The sequence below is a fragment of the Anolis carolinensis genome, chromosome 3 (genome assembly GCF_035594765.1).
Source record: "Anolis carolinensis isolate JA03-04 chromosome 3, rAnoCar3.1.pri, whole genome shotgun sequence".
Classification (NCBI taxonomy): Eukaryota; Metazoa; Chordata; class Lepidosauria; order Squamata; family Dactyloidae; genus Anolis; species Anolis carolinensis.
This window is the reverse complement of record NC_085843.1, coordinates 285,173,345-285,195,293: the sequence shown is the minus strand read 5'-3', so window position 1 is coordinate 285,195,293 and position 21,949 is coordinate 285,173,345. Positions and strand designations below refer to the sequence as shown.

Here is a 21,949-nt window from a genome sequence, read left to right as displayed (position 1 = left end):
ATCTCTCAGTTGAGACTCCCAGTGCTCACAACATTACAAACAATGCAATTTAAAACCAGTTCAGTCTTAGAATTGAACCTAGAAATGCTGAAACAAAACAAATTGCTTTGTATCCACAAGGGGGCAGCATAAAGAGAAAAAAATGTGCACACTTTAAACAGGCTTGGGCAAACTTGGGTGTTTTGGACTTCAACTCCCACCATTCCTAAAAGCCTCAGGCCCTTTCCCTTTCCCCCTCAGCTGCTTAAGCTGGTGGGAGTTGAAGTCCAAAACACCTGGAGGGCCCAAGTTCACCCATACCCGGTTTAAATTGTAAAGAACTTGACAAGTAAACCAATCTCTTGGAAAATTTTGTGCTGCAGCTTCCAGAATCCCACGGCTAGTGTGTGAATGTGTCTTCTTATTAGGTTTGCCCTGGAAATGGTAACACAGGGAACCAAAGAAGGACTTAAAAGGGAAGATGTTCAAGGAAAGGAAAACCCAACAAGGCATGGAATAGGCAAATGCAGCGACCCATCAAGAGCGATTATTCCTATCACAGCTTGGCAATGCTACAGTAGAGTCTCACTTATCCAACATTCTGGATTATCCAACACATTTTTGTAGTCAATGTTTTCAATATTTTGGTGCTAAATTCGTAAATAAATTGCTACATAGCATTACTGCGTATTGAACTACTTTTTCTGTCAAATTTGTTGTCTAACATGATGTTTTGGTGCTTAATTTGTAAAATCATAACCTAATTTGATGTTTAATAGGCTTTTCCTTAATCCCTCCTTATTATCCAACATATCCGCTTATCCAATGTTCTGCCGGCCCGTTTATGTTGGATAAGTGAGACTCTACTGTACTTCTTTTAGGACTCAAAGGTGTGACAGCTGGTGCCCTTCAGAGGTGCTTCATTTACACTAGAATCAATGCAGAATTAATTCCACTTTTAACTGGTAGTTAAAATGGTCTGAAACCAGATTAATCCTACAGTGTGGATGCCCTGTAGAGATCACTGCTAAACACACTCAGAGTCTCACTGTCAACATTCCAAGACTCTCTTGAAGCTCTCCTTAAAAGAGGTCCATTGCCATGGAAATCTTCTCAGAAGTTCAGACTAAAACCCGGAGCGGACACCACCCTGCTCCAAAGTGTATCCCTGGAAGAAACTCTTATAATCCTAAGAAGAACTTACTCGGTCAATAGCCAAAAGCTGTGGGCCGTTTCTCCCATGTTGGTGACAACGTGGGCCTTCAGGTCATCCATGGCTTGGTCAAATGCTCCTGGCTGGAAATATATACATACATGAAAATAGGAGAAATAAACCAAAGCAAAAAGGAATATACATGGAAAACATGGAGGAACAAGGAACTTTCTGTGGTACCTTCTTACTCATCTTCTAATCCCCGCCCCAAACTATTCTTCATAGCTCTTGGGTTGCATCTACACTGCAGAATTAATGCAGTTTGACACAGCATTAAATGCTTTGAGCTTAATGCTATGAAATTCTGCAAGTTGTTCTTTGTTGTGTTGCCAGAGTTCTCTGGTGGGGGTTGCATCTACACTGTAAAATCAATGCAGTTTGACACCACTTTCATTACCATTGTTCAGTGTTTTGGAACCCTGGGAGGAGTAGAATGGTGATGTAACAAAATTCTTTTGGAAGGAAGGCTAAAAACCTTGTAAAACTACAAGTTTCAGGCCCCCATGGCAGTTAAAGAGGGCTCAAACTGCACTAATTCCATAGTATAGATGCATCTTAGGTTTCCCATTTTGTCATTAGGGCAAAACAGTAAGTGGCATTATCCTCAAATGAATTCCCCAGAATTTCTCTAACCAATAATAATAATAAAATAAAACTTTATTTATATACCACCCTATCACCCAGATGGGACTCAGGGAGGTTTCCAATCATAAAAACAACACATACAAGGCTGTTAACAACACATAACCAAGGTTGCTTCCACACTGTAGAATGAATGTGGTATGGCTGCATTTTACCTGCTATGGTTCCAGGCTTCAGAATCATGGGAAATGATATTTTGCAAGATATGAAGCCTTCTCTGGTGGTTTACCAAATGACAACTCCCAGCATTCCCTAGGGCCATGCCCCCACAGAGACTTTAGTATTTTAAGATTTCCTTAGCTAGAAGGTTCCGTCTTTTACTGTATAGTTTATGGGAGGGAACCATAGTAGTTAGATCTTTCCCTTTCTTGGTGGTCCAGCAGCTTCTCTGGAGCCAGAATCATTGACAATAATGTGTGAGAGGAGCAAAACACATGGCACATTGAGATGTTGGTGCTAAAAGTAGGTGTAACAAGCTAAAGCAGTGGTTCTCAACCCGTGGGCCATGGCCCAGCAGTGGGCAGCGAGTACAAAAATCTGGTCCACAAACCTTCCTCTTTATTTTATTTTATTTCCACTTCTTTCTGCAGAGCTTCGTTTTTAGGCCTGTTCCTGGGGTTATTTGGGATTCTGATTCTGTTGCACCCCTAGGCTGTGTAGGCACCTCAAAACCACACTGAAGCCCCAGAATATAAGCATGCAAGTTGTTTATTGAAGGTTATAAGCAAGCACAAGCCAATAAAGTTCAGTCAATAAAATAGGTTTAAATCCACAAGAGTAAGGTATTTGAAGTTCATGAATCAAGAGTCTATAAAAACCACTTCAAAGAACATAATCCCAAACTGGATATCAAAATGAGTCCCAAAAGATATCAAGAATAGTCCACACTACAGCATGAGTCAAGGATAACCACAGGAAGACAGGACTAGAGTGTAGGAATAACTCCAAGATAGTCCAAGGTATAAGTCAATGATGAATCACAAGGCAAAGGTCTTGACCAAAATAAAAACCAAACCAAAGTCACTGAAATCCAACTGGAAACACAGACCAAGGAAAGGCTGTAACTTGAAGCTGGATACACAGGAACACAGAGCAAAGATCCTTCTTTCTTGAATAAGCAATGTTACCACCTCTGGCTATGGCAGAGAAAACAAGGCATTTTAAGGGAAATCCAAGGTCTTCCTCCCATGAGAAAACTACTCATTAGCTTGCTTCAAAAGCAACAGTTTGCTTCTCCGTAAACATTCTCATTCCCTCCTCTGGTGCGTTATCGCTCCCCTCCTGTCAAACCCATTAACCTCCTCTAAACTAGGATGTCCATCTAACACCTGGAGATCTGACCTTGTGTCAGACCCCTGGCTGCTGGGCACCAATAACCGTACACAGAGGCCAATCTCTATCTAATATCTTTATTAAGGAAATATTAAAAAGCAATAAAAACAAGTGAAGAATATAGTTCAGAAGCAGACCTTTCAAATGAGGTCAAATATAGTCCAAAAATGTATTGTCCAATAAATGATATTAGAGTTCAAAGTTTTAATCCACTTGACCGAAACACACACTTTGCCAAGCAATAGTGTGGGGAAATGTCAGAGTCTTAGAGTCCAATGAAGCTTGACAACAAGGCTGGAAATAAACTTGGTTCTTGGCTAGGTCCGTGACTAGAAACAAGGCAAAACATGAAGCGTGGAGCAGGGTCCGTGGTTAAACAGCAAGGCAAGGCAAAGGCTTGAAAGCTTGATCCGGGAAACAAGGAACTGGGGTTACGAAGTCCACACACGATCTCTCTCCTGAAGCTGATCAAATGACTCCACAAAGAATCTCCCTCGCCAAACACCTATATTGGGTCTCGTTTTCCCGCCAACAAATCTCTTTCCCTAGAGAACGAGAAGCGAAACCCAACTCTGTCCAGATGCAAGACTCCTTAGAATTTCCCAAGGGAAGCAGGCCTAATCAGTCTGTTGTTTGGCAGCGATCCGTAAACTCCTCCGTTGGGCCTCTCTAACTCCTCTGTCTCTAGAATAAGATTCCTTCCTGGGAAACGGAGGGGAGTTCTGCCCAAGGCCTGTTTTACTGAATTCTTGAGGGCAAACATCAACATCCGGCAGGTGAGGAGACTCCGGCTCTTGTTGAACCGGAGAAAACCCCATGTTTTCATCTTCGTCTGCCACAATAGTACTAGGAACAGGACTACAAGGCCCATGAGGCATCACACCTTGACTGCTGGGAGGAATGTGGTTCACAATGCCTGCTTGCAACCATTCGGTCTCTGATCCCAGAATCCACTGGGACAAACTCTGGCTGCATCTCAGACCCAAACCTGGAGTCCTCTGGCAAAGCTGGTGCAGGGACAATCACTGGCTGAATGGGCCCAATCTCAGACTCAGGCTGGGCTACAACAAATCCAGACAATTGCATTGGCTAGACCACATCAGCTCTAGATTATTAAATGTGGTTTTCTATGGGTGATGATAATGACTACTGGATGGCATATGTTCTGTATCAGAAACTAGAGCTGATGTGGTCTATCCAGTGCAATGTTCTGAATCAGCACCTCAAATAACCAAACTGAATATAGAATTGACCAAAAACCTATTCATAACCCTTTTGGTACTAATGTTGGTGAGTGGTCCCTGGTCAAAGTAATTGCTGGCCAAGTGATCCCTGGTCAAAAAAAGGTTGGGAACCACTGCGCTAATGAAACCTTGCCACTTGTATAGAAGACAAGCCAAGAAGGACCGAGAAAGAAGGCAAAGTAAGCAAGATCTACAGTAGATCCTTGTTTTAGTCTCCTGTTTTTAACATTTTATGCTGTATGTTGATTTTTATGATGGTTTTATTGATATTGATGTTTTACTGTTGGAATAATTGTTTTATCGTTTTATTGCTGTATGTTTCGGGCTTGGTCCCCATGTAAGCCACTCCGAGTCCCCACTGGGGAGATGGGGCGGGGTATAAAAGCCTCCATTTTCCTAGAAATTTCAGTTGTTAGTCCTGGGAGGAGTTAGAATTTTGACTTTGTAGACTTTATTCAATTCCTTGTTAACAGTTCACCTGAGTAAATCCAACTCTGTTCCTGGTGAGATTAGGGCACCTCCTAAGATTATCTTGGGGGACAAAACACATAGCATTGGGCAATCACAGTTAAAGCAATGTTACATTGCATTCATTCTGCAGCGTGGATGCACCCCATGCAAAAGAATTGTATGAAGATTCACATCCCTGGTTGGTCATCCTATAACCTGCTTGGCCAAACCATCCTCCAAGGGGACCTACCCTGGTGGCAAAGAACTTTCGCGATTCATAGTGGTCATCGTAAGGCCGTGGGTAGAGGACGCTCTGGGAAGCGGAGGACGGAGCGGAGTTTGGCATCTCGGCACCCGGGTCTCCCTGGGTCCAGCCGTCTTCAGCCTCCTTCGGGAACTGCTGGTCACTTTGGCCCCCAGACATCCTTTGCAAGACTGAAAGGCAAGCAGAAGATCAAATCATCATAAAAGAGTTGGAAAGGATGCCGCGGAATTTGCAGGTACGTGAAGCGATTTATAGTTTCCAAATCATGACCTCCTCGAATTGCTGCAAGATGGATAGCAAGTGTCCCAGAAGCAGGCTGTTGCACCTCAGGTTAGCTTCACCTTGCTGTATACACCAAACTGCACACAGGATGAAGTCTTTTTAGTTTATTAGAAAATAGAAGATAAAAAAGATCTTAAAAAGCAAAAGTAAAGTTCCAAAAGTTAATTACAAAATAAAGCCTTAAAGAATAATTCAAGAAATTACAAGGAATGAACAAAGTCCCAGGAACATGAACACATAGGCAGCAAGATACTCCAGGAAAACAAGAGCTTGCTCCTTGGTTGAACGAAAGTTGCTTTGACAAAAATTTGTCTCCAAACACATTGCTTCAATTACACTTTGCAAAGCATGAAAGCATTTCTCTGGCCTCTAACCTCCCTCTTGTTTGCGATTCTCACATTCCTCCGAACCCTGAATTCCAAATGGTCAGCTCGATCTAAGGAATCTGTTTCATCAAGGTCAGCCTGCTCGTTAGTTTGCTGAGCCTCATTATCAGACTGAGAACTGTCCTCCTTTCCCAAGTCCATTTGCACCTGGCTAATTTCAGTATCATCAACACCATTCCTTGCTGTGGCAAAATGAACTTGCACTCTCTGATCCTCATCTTCTACAACAGGGACATTTTGAACCTGATTTTGAACCTGAATCCCATCATCCTCATCAGAGTCAATCTGAGGTTCCAGCTGAGTCACAACACAGGCAAAAATACAGTAGAGCCATTTCACAGCAAAACAAGTGCTTCAGCCTGTCTATCAGCAGGTTCCAACTGCCAGCATCTTCCAGAGAAGAAGGCTCTACTGCAGTGGTTCCCAACCTGTGGATCCCCAGATGTTTTGGCCTTCAACTCCCAGGAATCCTAACAGCTGGTAAACAACCTGGGGACCCACTGGTTGAGAACCACAGATCTACTGGACTCCCAGGCAGTCTGTATTCCACAGTTGAATAGCGCTGACCATCAGGAATGATTTCCTAATATTAAGTGGAATCTCTTTTCTTGCAATTTGATCCATGGCTCCATTGTATTGCATTCTCTTGATTTCCAATATTGAAACATGGCTCTCATGTCGCTTCTCAGCCTCCATTTCTCCAAGGTAAACATACCCAGTTTTGAGTCACCATAGTTCAAGAATGCCTTGGAGGCACATGACAACAACATGGTTTTTTTCCATATTGCATCAGCTCTGTTTGTAAATCTGGAGGGAAAGGTGGTATACAAACAACAACAAAAAATTCCATAGTTTATTCCATTGTTTATTCGTTCAGTCGCTTCCGACTCTTTGTGACCTCAAGGACCAGCCCACACAAAAGCTAGATGTTCAACAGTATGGAACCTTGCAAATTGTAGTTTTACAAGCCTTTTGGCATTCTTTGCCTAAAAAGGCCTGTACACTAAACAACAAATCTCAGTCTTTAGCTGCATTAGGCTATGACAATTAAAGTGGCATCTAACTGCATTTAGAATTAATGCACCCTGAGTCTACATCTTCAGAAGCAGTCAATAAAAGTGTATGCTATCAGCGTGGTTCTCCAGACTTGTACGGTACTACAAGATCCCTTTGCATACTAATATTCCAGACTATTCTCTTTGGATTTTAATTCTATATTTGGGTTAAATGTCTGCTAAGGAATGCCAGGTGCTTTAAACCATATTTCAGAGTAAGGCAATGCGGAACCATCTCTGACGGGCTATATTTGAGAGGAAGGTAATATTGAACCACCTTCAAGTATTCCTTGCTTGAGAAAGCCCTTGGAAAGGCATGGGTTCAAAAGGATGTCTTACTTTGTTCATGCTGAATACCATCACAGCACAACCGATGTGGATAAACAATCTATGCACATGGCTGATATCTCATTGAGGAGTGCACTGTGCAGGGTGCATGACCATTTCCACTTTGGCAGTTGCAGTTTTCTGGATAGCTCATTGCACCACTTCTGTGAAAATGACCGAAGCCATAAAACATCAACAGGATTCTGCCCGACGTCTCCCTGTGCTATATGTTTACATGGAAAAGTGTTTCTTAAAGGACATAGAGGTGCGCTTGTGTGTACAAATGGGTGTGCCTCTCTCTGTGTGTGTACACAATCTGGGTGTGGGAAAATAGTGTCATGTGAAGCTGTCTGGCCTGAAATAGACATGCTGTGTTGTTGTTGCTGCAGTAGTTGTGTGTCTTCAGGTGATGGTGACTTTAAGGGCTGAGAGTGTGTGACTTGCCTAAATTGGGTTTTCAGCAGGGATTCAAACCCTGTTCTCTAGATTTCCAACTCAATACGCAAATCACTACACCATGCTGGGTAATCAAATATAGTCCTATTTTGGTTGGCTTTCTTTTTTTGTTTGTTTTGCAAATGCCCTTAAAGTAGAAAGAAGATGGTGTAAGTCAGGGGTCCCCAAACTAAGGCCCATCAAACTAAGGCCGGATGCGGCCCATCAAAGCCATTTATCCGGCCCCCACAACACAAGGGCAGAAGAGGGTTGGGCTAAATGACCCAAGGGGTCTCTTCTTCTCTTACAACCATTATTATTATTATTATTATTATTATTATTATTATTATTATTATTATTATTATTATCATCATCATCATTGAGGCTGGGTGGCCATCTGTCAGTAGTGCTTTGCTTGTGCTTTTGGTGAACAAAGGCAGAAGGGGGTTGGACTAAATGGCACAAGGGGTCTCTTCTAACCCTCTTTTATTATTATTATTATTATTATTATTATTATTATTATTATTATTATTATTATTATTATTATTATCATTATCATCATTGATTCTGGGTGGCCATCTGTCAGGGGTGCTTATGTTTGTGCTTTCGGTGCACAAAGGCAGAGGGGGATTGGACTCAGTGGCCCAAAGGGTCTCTTCCAACCCTCTTTTTTATTGTTGTTGTTGTTATTGTTGTTGTTGTTGTTGTTATTATTATTATTATTATTATTATTATTATTATTATTATTTATTGCTCGGTGGCCAACTATAGTTTGGCCCTCCAATGGTCCAAAGGATCGTGAACTGGCCCCCTGTTTAAAAAGTGTGGGGACCCCTGGTGTAAGTGATCCATTCTTGCTCATGAGGAAAATGTTTCCTTCCTTGCTTTCATGGGTAGTACGAGGGTTGAATGAAAAGTAATGCCTCCACCTTCGTAACTCCTCAACAGATGGCAGTCCTGGTCTGCGGCAGGTCCTGGCTTGTTCAGTAGACTCTCCTCTACAGTTAGTTCCATTTGGTGGGAAGCCTTAGCATTGAACAGTTGTGTTGTTAAAGTGCAAAGAATGGAACCCTGCACAGACAGTCGGTCAAGGCGACTTAAGCAACGTGCAGTCACTGAATTCTTGAGAGCAGAAGGTGTCACCCCAAAGGAGATTCAACAGAGAATGCAAGCTGTTTATGGTGACTGTGTTGGTGTGAGTCCTGTGCATCATTGGGTGAGTAAGTTTAAAGTTGTTGAGGTGGGAACATTTGACTTGCATGACAAACAAAGAGTTGGACATCCTGTGACAGCAACCACTGAGTTTCACAAACAAAAGGTTGACAGATTGATTCAGGACGATCATCATATCACTCAGAGAGAAATTTCAAGTATCATCGGCATTTCACAAGAACGTGTGGGTCACATTATTGCTTTGCTTTGATCTGTGCATGATGGGTACCCAGGTTGCTGACGGCTAAAATGAAAGCACACAGACTTGAAATTTGTCAGGAACTCCTCTCGCGTTATGAGAATGAAGGTGACGCCTTTCTCCTTTGGGGTGACACCTTCTGCTGTCAAGAATTCAATGACTGCACGTTGCTTAAGTCGCCTTGACCGACCGTCTGCGCAAGGTTCCATACTTCACACTTTAACAACACAACCATTCAATGCTAAGGCTTCCTGCCAAATGGAACTAACTGCGAGGAGAGTCTACTGAACAAGCCAGGACCTGCCGCAGACCAGGACTGCCATCTGTTGAGGAGATATGAAGGTGAAGGCATTACTTTTCATTCAACCCTCATACAACTATGCTGTAAAATTAATGCAGCTTGATGCAAGTCTAAGTGCCATGGCCTAATGCTATGGAATCAGGAAAGTTGTAGTATGTTAGAGCATTAGCTCTCTTCGGAAGAGAAGGCTAAAGACTACAAATCCCATGGTTTCATAGCCATGGTCACTAAAGTGGTATCAAGCTGCCGTGTAGATGCATATCAGCCATGTAGAGATTCCTCTTTTGAAGGTAACTTCTTCAAAGTTTAGACTAACACCAGGCATGGATTTGCTGCCTCACTAACCTGGGACTTTCCATCCGCCCTCTATTTCTCGCTGCTCCGTTCCCACCTCCTTAAGGCGTCCATTCACCTTCAATAAACACAACCACGTTCCTCCTGAAAGATGGGTGTTCCCTCCTTCTTGGCAGGGCTTTGCAGGGTGTTGCTGCAAAGTCACGCTGCCCTCTCTTTGGAAGTTTTCCTGGCACAGAAAGGGACCCCGCGAAGGGGGTGAGATCACTTAGCTATATTGCAGCGCTTCGCTCCCATTAGCTAATATCCAATATACCGGACATCCCAAATCTTGGCAGGAGGGAGCGGACTCCTGCGGAGGGAACGGAGAGGACAACAAGAGCCCCAAAACGGCAGGATTTGCTGCAAAATGGGGATGTGGCTCACCCCTGGTTTTGTCCTCAGAGGAAGAAAGGAGTAATTGGAACAATTGGAAGACAAGGGCATCACTGGGGGACTGAATCATAGAATAGTAGAGTTGGAAGAGACCTCATGGGCCATCCAGTCCAACCCCATTCTGCCAAGAAGCAGGAAATCGCATTCAAAGCACCCCCAACAGATGGCCATCCAGCCTCTGCTTAAAAGCCTCCAAAGAAGGAGCCTCCACCACGGCCTGGGGGAGAGAGCTACACTGCCGAACAGCCCTTCTCACAGTGAGGAACTTCTTCATGTTCAGGTGAAATCTCATTTCTGTAGTTTGATGCCAATGCTCTAGTCTGCAGGGGAGCAGAAAACAAGCTTGCTCCCTCCTCCCTATGACTTCCCTTCACGTATTTGTACATGGCTCTCATGTCTCCTCTCAGCCTTCTCTTCTGCAGGCTAAACATGCCCAGCTCTTTAAGCCGCTCCTCATAGGGATTGTTCTCCAGACCCTTGATCATTTTAGTCGCCCTCCTCTGGACGCTTTCCAGCTTGTCAACATCTCCCTTCAACTGTGGTGCCCAAAATTGGACACAGTATTCCAGGTGTGGTCTGACCAAGGCAGAATAGAATAAGGGGGAGCATAACTTCCCTGGATCTAGACGCTATTCCCCTATTGATGCAGGACAGAATCCCATTGGCTTTTTTAGCAGCCGCATCACATTGTTGGCTCATGTTTAACTTGTTGTCCACGAGGACTCCAAGGTCTTTTCCGCACACACTGCTGTCAAGCCAGGCATCGTCCCCCATTCTGTATCTTTGATTTCCATTTTTTCTGCCGAAGTGAAGTATCTTGCATTTGTCCCTGTTGAACTTCATTTTGTTAGTTTCGGCCCATCTCTCTAGTCTGTCAAGATCGTTTTGAATTCTGCTCCTGTCTTCTGGAGTGTTGGCTCTCCCTCCCAGTTTGGTGTCGTCTGCAAACTTGATGATTGTGCCTTCTAACCCTTCGTCTAAGTCGTTAATAAAGATCCTGAACAGAACCGGGCCCAGGACGGAACCCTGCGGCACTCCACTTGTCACTTCTTTCCAGGATGAAGACGACACATTTTGAGCACCCTTTGGGTTCGTTCGCTTAGCCAATGACAGATCCACCTAACCGTAGTTTTGTCTAGCCCACATTCTACTAGTTTGTTTGCCAGAAGGTCGTGAATATTTGGGTAGGCAGATTTCAGCAGAACATTAGAAGGAAGCTCTTGACAGGGAGAACAGTTCAGCAGTGGAGGCAAATGCCAAGAGAGAGATTCACCTTGGAGTCTCCTTCTCTGAATGCCTTCAGTAAGAAGCTGGACAGCTCCCTGCCTTGCTTGGAATTCCTGCATTGAATGGGTGACATTTTCCAACTTTCCAGAATCACAGACTTGGAAAGCTTATACAGGAAAGTACCATACAAGCCCTCCTGGCAGATGTCAGTTGTTTCTTAAAATGTCCAGAAAAGGAGATTCTACCAGATGCCCAGGCAGCAGCAGATTCCACTGTTGAACAGCCCAGGAAGTTCTTCCTAATATTCAGGTGGAATTTCTTTTCCTGCCATTTGACTCCATTGCTTCATTGCCTTCTAGCCTCTGGACCACCAGAAAGCAAGGCATCTCCCTCTTCCCCGTGACGGCATCCTTTAAAATACTGAAGCCTGGCATGACTGGGAGGAAGACTCTTTCAAAGAGTGGCAATGCTGTTAATGGGAGGGGGCTTAACACAGTGCAAAAGCAAATGAAGCACGATCTGCACCCCACCCAAGCTGTGACTTTCACGTGTCTACATGGATCAAATAAAGTGGACTTACATTGCAGCTGCTGTATGGAAGAATCACAACAGAAGCACTGCTTCCAGATGTTATTCTGGTGCAAGAAAGAATGGAATTTACTCCGGAGCTTCCAGGAAGGAACGTGATTTACTCTGGAGCTTCCAGTAAGATATTTTAGAGGCATGGAGAGCTGGATCAGGTTGGATCTGGCCCATTGCAATGCTCAAATGTATTATTATTATTATTATTATTATTATTATTATTATTATTATTATTATTGACACAACGGCGTTGTATGACACAGCAAACAAGATACTATAGATATGCTGGATTTCGTTTCACAAAACCACAAGTCGAACACTTCCCAAGTGTCTAGGCCTGTGTGATGTATTTTCGGATGATGCGCACAGATCCCAGTAGGGTGGCCTTTTGCAGTTGGCAGATCGTAATTTTGTCAATGTCTATTGTTTCCAAATGCCGGCTGAGATCTTTTGGCACGGCACCCAGTGTGCCCATCACCACCGGGACCACCTGCACTGGTTTCTGCCAGAGTCTTTGAAGTTCAATCTTGAGGTCCTGATAGCGGCTGAGTTTTTCCTGTTGTTTTTCATCAATGCGACTGTCACCTGGGATGGCGACATCAATTATCCAAACCTTGTTCTTTTCCACAACTGTGATATCTGGTGTGTTGTGTTCCAGAACTTTGTCAGTCTGGATTCGGAAGTCCCACAGTATCTTTGCGTGTTCATTTTCCACGACTTTTGCTGGTTTGTGATCCCACCAGTTCTTTGCTGCTGGCAGGTGGTACTTGATGCATAAGTTCCAATGGATCATTTGGGCCACAGAGTTGTGCCTCTGTTTGTAGTCTGTCTGTGCAATTTTCTTACAGCAGCTGAGGAGATGATCAATGGTTTCGTCGGTTTCCTTGCATAGTCTGCATTTTGGGTCATCAGCTGATTTTTCGATCTTGGCCTTAATTGCATTCGTTCTGATGGCTTGCTCCTGGGCTGCAAGGATCAGGCCTTCTGTCTCCTTCTTCATTATTATTATTATTATTATCATCATTAATATGTTTATTTATACCCTGCTTTTTCCCTCCACAAGGAGACTCAAAGCAGGATAAACAGATCCATTGTAATGACACTGGCCAAAGGCAAAGCAGTTTTGCTGGCAACATTGCTTCTTCCTTCCGGTGAACTGCATTGAGTCTCATTTAGGAGAGTACAGCAGGATAACAACAACAACAACAACAACAACTTTGGCCTACACACATTTTGGTGCCTCAAATCGTAGTCCTGGGTCTATCTGACCTGCTGATTCCAAAAATGGCACCAGTTTTTTCCCATCAGCAATAGATACAGAACATGTGCCATTTAGCAGACATTATCTGCTCACCTACAGAAAACCGTGCTGACTATATCTAAAAAACCAGAGCTGTTGCAATCTGTGCAATGCAATTTTCTGAGTGCCCCAAAAAACCTCAGGGATAGGTGTAAAAACCAAGACATCATGATTCCTTTTTGTTGACTGTTTAATAACAACAACAACAACAACAACAACAACAACAACAACAACAACATCTACCTTGTTTGCTGTGTCATAATAAAATAATAACAATAAATACCTGGGCCATACCTGTCATAAGATATACTGCTGGCATCATAAACTGGACACAGGTGAAACTGGACAATTTGGACAGAAAAACGAACTCATGACCATTCCTCATTCCCTGCACCCTCGCAGTGATGTTGACCGGCTGTATCTGCCTAGAAGATCAGGGGGCAGAGGACTCTTACAAGTAAAGCAAGCAGTCAAAGAAGAAGAACATGCCCTGGCAGAATATGTAAAGTGAAGAATATGCCCTGGCAGAATATGTAAAGTGAAGAACCTGCTTTGATTGAAGTCAAAAATCAGAAACTCCTCAAAGCACAGCAGACAAAAAACCAGTACAAGAAAACCGCACTACAAACTAGAGCTGACAGCTGGCACAACAAAACACTGCATGGAAAGTTCCTTGACAAAATTGAAGGAAAAACTGATAAGGAGAAGACCTGGCTCTGGCTCACGAATGGGACCCTGAAGAAGGAAACAGAAGGCCTGATCCTTGCAGCCCAGGAGCAAGACATCAGAACAAAGGCAATTAAGGCCAAGATTGAAAAATCAGCTGATGACCCAAAATGCAGACTGTGCAAGGAAGCTGACGAAACCATTGATCATATCCTCAGCTGCTGTAAGAAAATTGCACAGACAGACTACAAACAGAGGCACAACTATGTGGCCCAAATGATTCATTGGAACTTATGCCTCAAGTACTACCTCCCAGCAGCAAAGAACTGGTGGGATCACAAACCTGCAAAGATAATGGAAAATGAGCACGCAAAGATACTGTGGGACTTCCAAATCCAGACTGACAAAGTTCTGGATCACAACACACCAGACATCACAGTTGTGGAAAAGAAAAAGGTTTGGATCATTGATGTTGCCATTCCAGGTGACAGTCGCATTGACAAAAAACAACAGGAAAAACTCAGCCGCTATCAGGACCTCAAGATTGAACTTCAAAGACTCTGGCAGAAACCAGTGCAGGTGGTCCTGGTGGTGATGGGCACACTGGGTGCCGTGCCAAAAGATCTCAGCCAGTATTTGGAAACAATAGACATTGACAAAATTACGATCTGCCAACTGCAAAAGGGCACCCGACTGGGATCTGCGCACGTCATCCAAAAATACATCACACAGTCCTAGACACTTGGGAAGTGTTCGACTTGTGATTTTGTGATACGAAATCCAGCATATCTATCTTGTTTGCTGTGTCATAAAATAATAATAATAATAATAATAATAATAATAATAATAATAATAATAATAATAATAATGGTCACATGGCTGGATGTTCTGTTATGACTTCACTGGAGATGGCATTTCTCCAGGGCTCTTCCAGAGAGTTACTTTGGGCTACTGGAATGTGGTCTGGACACCCAAAGGGTTCCAGAGATACACCCATGCTACATCAGGACAGCCCCAGGCCAGTTCCCTGATTTGGGTCAGTGTAAATACAGCCAAGGGGCACCTCTGCACTGACCACTTAGTTTCAAGCCGGTGCAGAAGAACCAGTTTCAATGTGGGGCAATTAACACTGGTAATTCCGGAACTGGCTCGAGACCTGGATGGGGACTGCATGCACCACAGAGGCTGGCTTCGAACCAAATACATGATCTGCAGTGTCTACAACAGTGTGTACAACAAGCTCCCCTCGAATGTACATGTACGCATCAGTGAAGCATTTCAGGTGTCCATGCATCAATTTGTATTCTGTGGAGCCAGTTTTGCGTATAAAGAGGGACCCATTAAATCTGCTGCTGTGCATTTAGGACTCTTGTTTCAAACTATTCCTCGACTTTGGTTTAAAGTGTGCTACAGTTTGCTTTTGCATGATGCATAGCTGACACACTTTCAAGCTGATTTGAAGCTGCATTAAATGGTCATTGTAGGATTTCCAAGCATGACATACTGCTTGGAAATCCTGACTATTTGTATTATTATTATTATTATTATTATTATTATTATTATATTTTCCAACTGTTGTACTGGAACAATAATGATTGTTTAGTTTAACTTTAACAGTTTTTGCTGTGGCAAAGTGGTGGTGGTATTGGTTAAAAATTGTTGTGTAATTTTAATTTGACGTTATTTGTATTTTTTAAATTAATTTTATTGTAAGTTGTCTTTTTATTTATTATATTTTATTATTTTCTTGTATTATTTTTAGTTATTTTCTGTTATTATAGTATTTTATTTTATTAATTTTTAAGTGTTTATTATTATTTTTATTGGGTTGCTAGGAGACCAAGTTGGAGGAGCTTAGCCTTCTAACTGGCAGCAATTGGATAAAAGCAATTATTCCTCTCTCTCTAATTAGGACTTTATTTTTCTTTTATTTCTGTTGTATCAACCTAGAGGCGTGGATGATGGGTTGTGTTGTCAAATTTTGAGGTTGGGGGGCCTGTAGTTTTGTTGTTTTGTGGGTCGCCGTGATGCCATCACTCTTTTATATATATAGATAGATGGAAACTTTAGCTTCATTTTTGGTTTTTGGTTTTTTTTTCTTTCCCTTTTTGATCCTTTTGTAATCGCAGTTTTCCTACCTTATATACAATCAAATGTTCTCACTCTTTTGATGTTAATTTACTCTATCTTATAAGGTAAAACTTCAATAAAAATATATATTTTAAAAATGGTCATTGTAGGTGTGTCCTAAGTCACTAACTGCATGCTGGTCTGCATATATTACTGTATTTTTCCAAATCTAATGCTCACCTTTTCTGGCTAAATTACCTTCCCAAAATTAGGTTGCACATTAGATTTGCATAAAATGCTAATCTTAGTGCTGAGCCAAAGTAAAAGGGGAAGCTGCTTCAGGAGCTCCTATTTGAGGGATGTCATCTGCAATTTAGTTGTCCTAGCTCAATGCTATGTAATCCTGGGATCTGTAGTTTGATGAGGCATCCACACTCTTTGGCAGAGAAGGCTCAAGGCCTTGCAAAACTACATCTCCCATGACTCCATAGGATTGAACCAAGCAGTTAAAGTGGATGGATTCATTCTGCAGCATAGATGCAACCCAAGGTTTTTTTCCATTGCTGGAAACTTTAGTGTTCCAACACAATGGTTTTTAAAAGAAGGAATTCTAAGCAGGCAACAACTCTAATGGCCATATTACAAAGAGTGCACTTTTTGCCGATGTGCATTACATACACCAGCAAATACCATATATACTCGAGTATAAGCTGAGCCCAATTTTACCACAAAAAAACTGGGAAAACATTGTCTCCAGTATAAGCCGAGGGTGGTAAATTTCAGAAATAAAAAATAGATACCAATAAAATTACATTCACTGAAGAATCAGTAGGTTAAACGTTTTTGAATATTTACATAAAGCTCAAATTTAAGATAAGATTGTCCAACTCTGATTAAATCATTATTCTCATCTTCTTCAATGTAAATGTGCTTACGTATCCTTTTAATAATAATAGAGTAAAATAATACATGTAATAATAATAATAATAATAATAATAATAATAATAATAAATACAGGAAAATAATACATGTAGTGATATATAGAGTAAAATAATAAATATAATAATAAAATCAGAGTGAAATAATAAATGTATTAATAATAATAAAAATAGAGTAAAATAAATGTAATAGTAGTAACAATAATAGAGAAAAATAATAAATGTAATAATGTAAATAATACCAAGAGAAAAATAATAAAATAATACATGTAATAATACCAATAATAATAGAGAAAAATAATAAATGTACCATATATTCTCGAGTATAAGCTGACCCAAATATAAGCCAACCAGGATATAAGCCGAGGGGGACTTTTTCAGTCTTAAAAAAAGGGCTGAAAAACTAGGTTTATACTCGAGTATATACAGTACTTTTTTTGGTTTCAGGGTTTTGAAAATTGTGATGCGCATAAGATTCAATGTAGCATTAGACTCGAGTCAATGCGTAGCTTATCGAATGTCTATTCCATAGTCATTGGATGAACACATTTCTCTGCATTTCTTTGCTTCCTCGTTGCAACATAGCAAAAGAGTTATTAGAAGTCAGTCTTTCAAGGCACTTATAGCAACATGATTCCACTTCAGTTGCATCCCAGGAAACTCTGGGAGTTGTAGTTTGCGGGTGCACTAGAGCTCTCCAGCTGAGAGTTCTAAATCTCTCCCCAAAATCTTAGAAGTATATATTTCCATTCAAATGGAAAAGATACGATACCATAGTGCTATAACTGTGTGATAAGTTGGGGCCCCAAGCATGTTGCTGGTCAGTATCCAAGAGTGTTGTTCTTCTGTGCCTTTAAGCCATTTCTGACTTTGCATGACCTTAAACCAAAGCGATCCCCTTGGCAAGATCCCCTTTATTAATGACTTAGACGAAGGGTTAGAAAGCACGATCATCAAGTTTGCAGACGGGACCAAACTGGGAGGGAGAGCCAACACTCCAGAAGACAGGAGCAGAATTCAAAACGATCTTGACAGACTAGAGAGATGATTGGCCGAAACTAACAAAATGAAGTTCAACAGGGACAAATGCAAGATACTTCACTTCGGCAGAAAAAATGGAAATCAAAGATACAGAATGGGGGACGATGCCTGGCTCGACAGCAGTGTGTGCGAAAAAGACCTTGGAGTCCTCGTGGGGAACAAGTTAAACATGAGCCAACAATGTGATGCAGCAGCTAAAAAAGCCAACGGGATTCTGTCCTGCATCAATAGGGGAATAGCGTCTAGATCCAGGGAAGTCCTGCTCCCCCTTATTCTATTCTGCCTTGGTCAGACCACACCTGGAATCACACTGTGTCCAATTCTGGGCACCACAGTTGAAGGGAGATGTTGACAAGCTGGAAAGCGTCCAGAGGAGGAAGACTCAAATGATTAAGGGTCTGGAGAACAAGCCCTATGAGGAGCGGCTTAAAGAGCTGGGCATGTTTAGCCTGCAGAAGAGAAGGCTGAGAGGAGACATGAGAGCCATGTACAAATACGTGAAGGGAAGTCATAGGGAAGAGGGAGCAAGCTTGTTTTCTGCTGCCCTGCAGACTAGGACACAATGGAACAACGGCTTCAAACTACAAGAAAGAACATCAGGAAGAACTTCCTCACTGTGAGAGCTATTCAGCAGTGGAACTCTCTGCTGCAGAGTGTGGTGGAGGCTCCTTCTTTGGAGGCTTCTAAACAGAGGCTGGATGGCCATCTGTCGGGGTGCTTTGAATGCAGAATGGGGTTGGACTGGATGGCCTATGAGGTCTCTTCCAACTCTACTATTCTATGATTCTTTTAAGCAGAGGCTGGATGGCCATCTGTCAGGGGTGCTTTGAATGTGATTTTCCTGCTTCTTAGCAGTGAGTAGGACTGCATGGCCCATGAGGTCTTTTCCAACTCTATGATTCAAACTGCATTAATTCTACAGTATAGATGAAGCCATAGTTCCGTATTCAAACCACTCCACCCCACTGGCTCTCGCCAAAGTGACGGTCAAGCCTGAAATGGAAAAATCCCATATTTTTCCTGAAGCAGTTGTTCTAGAATTACAAATGGCAATGGTTTGGAAACATTTCAACCCACTTAATCCCCTTCCCCTGACTCTCACCAAAGTGACGGTCAAGCCTGAAATGGAAAAATCCCATATTTTTCCTGAAGCAGTTGTTCTAGAATTACAAATGGCAATGGTTTGGAAACATTTCAACCCACTTAATCCCCTTCCCCTGACTCTCACCAAAGTGACGGTCAAGCCTGAAATGGAAAAATCCCATATTTTTCCTGAAGCAGTTGTTCTAGAATTACAAATGGCAATGGTTTGGAAACATTTCAACCCACTTAATCCCCTTCCCCTGACTCTCACCAAAGTGACGGTTAAGCCTGAAATGGAAAAATCCCATATTTTTCCTGAAGCAGTTGTTCTAGAATTACAAATGGCAATGGTTTGGAAACATTTCAACCCACTTAATCCCCTTCCCCTGACTCTCACCAAAGTGACGGTCAAGCCTGAAATGGAAAAATCCCATATTTTTCCTGAAGCAGTTGTTCTAGAATTACAAATGGCAATGGTTTGGAAACATTTCAACCCACTTAATCCCCTTCACCTGACTCTCACCAAAGTGACGGTTAAGCCTGAAATGGAAAAATCCCATATTTTTCCTGAAGCAGTTGTTCTAGAATTACAAATGGCAATGGTTTGGAAACATTTCAACCCACTTAATCCCCTTCCCCTGACTCTCACCAAAGTGACGGTCAAGCCTGAAATGGAAAAATCCCATATTTTTCCTGAAGCAGTTGTTCTAGAATTACAAATGGCAATGGTTTGGAAACATTTCAACCCACTTAATCCCCTTCCCCTGACTCTCACCAAAGTGACGGTCAAGCCTGAAATGGAAAAATCCCATATTTTTCCTGAAGCAGTTGTTCTAGAATTACAAATGGCAATGGTTTGGAAACATTTCAACCCACTTAATCCCCTTCCCCTGACTCTCACCAAAGTGACGGTCAAGCCTGAAATGGAAAAATCCCATATTTTTCCTGAAGCAGTTGTTCTAGAATTACAAATGGCAATGGTTTGGAAACATTTCAACCCACTTAATCCCCTTCCCCTGACTCTCACCAAAGTGACGGTTAAGCCTGAAATGGAAAAATCCCATATTTTTCCTGAAGCAGTTGTTCTAGAATTACAAATGGCAATGGTTTGGAAACATTTCAACCCACTTAATCCCCTTCCCCTGACTCTCACCAAAGTGACGGTCAAGCCTGAAATGGAAAAATCCCATATTTTTCCTGAAGCAGTTGTTCTAGAATTACAAATGGCAATGGTTTGGAAACATTTCAACCCACTTAATCCCCTTCCCCTGACTCTCACCAAAGTGACGGTCAAGCCTGAAATGGAAAAATCCCATATTTTTCCTGAAGCAGTTGTTCTAGAATTACAAATGGCAATGGTTTGGAAACATTTCAACCCACTTAATCCCCTTCCCCTGACTCTCACCAAAGTGACGGTTAAGCCTGAAATGGAAAAATCCCATATTTTTCCTGAAGCAGTTGTTCTAGAATTACAAATGGCAATGGTTTGGAAACATTTCAACCCACTTAATCCCCTTCCCCTGACTCTCACCAAAGTGACGGTCAAGCCTGAAATGGAAAAATCCCATATTTTTCCTGAAGCAGTTGTTCTAGAATTACAAATGGCAATGGTTTGGAAACATTTCAACCCACTTAATCCCCTTCCCCTGACTCTCACCAAAGTGACGGTCAAGCCTGAAATGGAAAAATCCCATATTTTTCCTGAAGCAGTTGTTCTAGAATTACAAATGGCAATGGTTTGGAAACATTTCAACCCACTTAATCCCCTTCACCTGACTCTCACCAAAGTGACGGTTAAGCCTGAAATGGAAAAATCCCATATTTTTCCTGAAGCAGCTGTTCTAGAATTACAAATGGCAATGGTTTGGAAACATTTCAACCCACTTAATCCCTTTCCCCTGACTCTCACCCAAGTGACGGTCAAGCCTGAAATGGAAAAATCCCATATTTTTCCTGAAGCAGCTGTTCTAGAATTACAAATGGCAATGGTTTGGAAACATTTCAACCCACTTAATCCCTTTCCCCTGACTCTTACCAAAGTGACGGTCAAGCCTGAAATGGAAAAATCCCATATTTTTCCTGAAGCAGTTGTTCTAGAATTACAAATGGCAATGGTTTGGAAACATTTCTCTCTTCCACCCCACTTCATCCCCTTCCCCTGAGCCTTGCCTGGCGGACTTAAGAAGATGGGCCCCAGGTAGGCCCCGCTTACCTGTCCCAGGTGAGATGCAGCAGATCCAGGTGCCTTTGCCCCTCGGTGCTCAGGAGGAGGAAGGATCAGGTGACGGGGCCAAACCTACCTGTCTGGTCAGGGCGGCCTGAGGAGGAAGTGCCGGTGCTTCCTGGGAGAAAAGGCGAGGCTGCCTCTTATCTGAGGCTACAAAGGGAGGGTTGTTTGCTTGCCACTCCGGAGGCCCTGCAGCCATCAAAGGCCTTGCTCTCTCTCTCTCTCTCTCTCTTGCAGAATTTGAACCCGGAAGGGTGGAGCGTGGCCTCCTTCCACCTGTTTGGTTTGCAGGCTGGGCCCAAAGTGTGTGCAGATGGGAGAAGGAAAGAGACTGTTGTCATTCTCCAAGTATTCTTAGTACACGTGTGCTTCCTATATTCTTTATGGCATTTATAGAATCCTAGAGTTGGAAGGGGTCCCCCAAAGGCCACCTAGTCCAACCCACTGCTTCGTGCAGGACGTCCATCCACAGTGTCCTCTTTTTGGAGATATCCAGAGAAAAAGATCCCAAAGCCACTCTAGGTCATTGGTTCCGTTACCGAACCACTATTTTATTTATTTTACTACCGTGTTTCCCTGAAAATAAGACAGTGTCTTATATTAGTTTTTGCTCCCAAAGATGCGCTAGGTCTTATTTTCAGGGGATGTCTTATTTTTCCATGAAAAAGAATTCACATTTATTGTTGAACAAAAAAATGAACATTTATTATATACTATACAGTAATTGTCATCACAAACCAGCATAACCAGACAAACTGTGAATC

The 21,949-nt window shown here is 42.4% G+C and overlaps 1 protein-coding gene across 1 annotated transcript in view; it reads right to left on the bottom strand.

Moving 5' to 3' along the window:
- tprg1 (tumor protein p63 regulated 1) overlaps window positions 1-21,398 on the bottom strand; it is a 65,332-nt gene extending 43,934 nt beyond the window's left edge. Inside the window, exons 1-3 of the mRNA XM_008118993.3 lie at window positions 21,171-21,398; window positions 5,111-5,295; window positions 1,184-1,275 (exon numbers count right to left, since the gene is read on the bottom strand). Of these exons, the coding sequence (XP_008117200.2) occupies window positions 1,184-1,275; window positions 5,111-5,284 (266 nt within the window). The 5' untranslated portion in view covers window positions 5,285-5,295; window positions 21,171-21,398. The remainder of the gene's footprint in view (window positions 1-1,183; window positions 1,276-5,110; window positions 5,296-21,170) is intronic.
- Window positions 21,399-21,949: the final 551 nt, after the last annotated feature.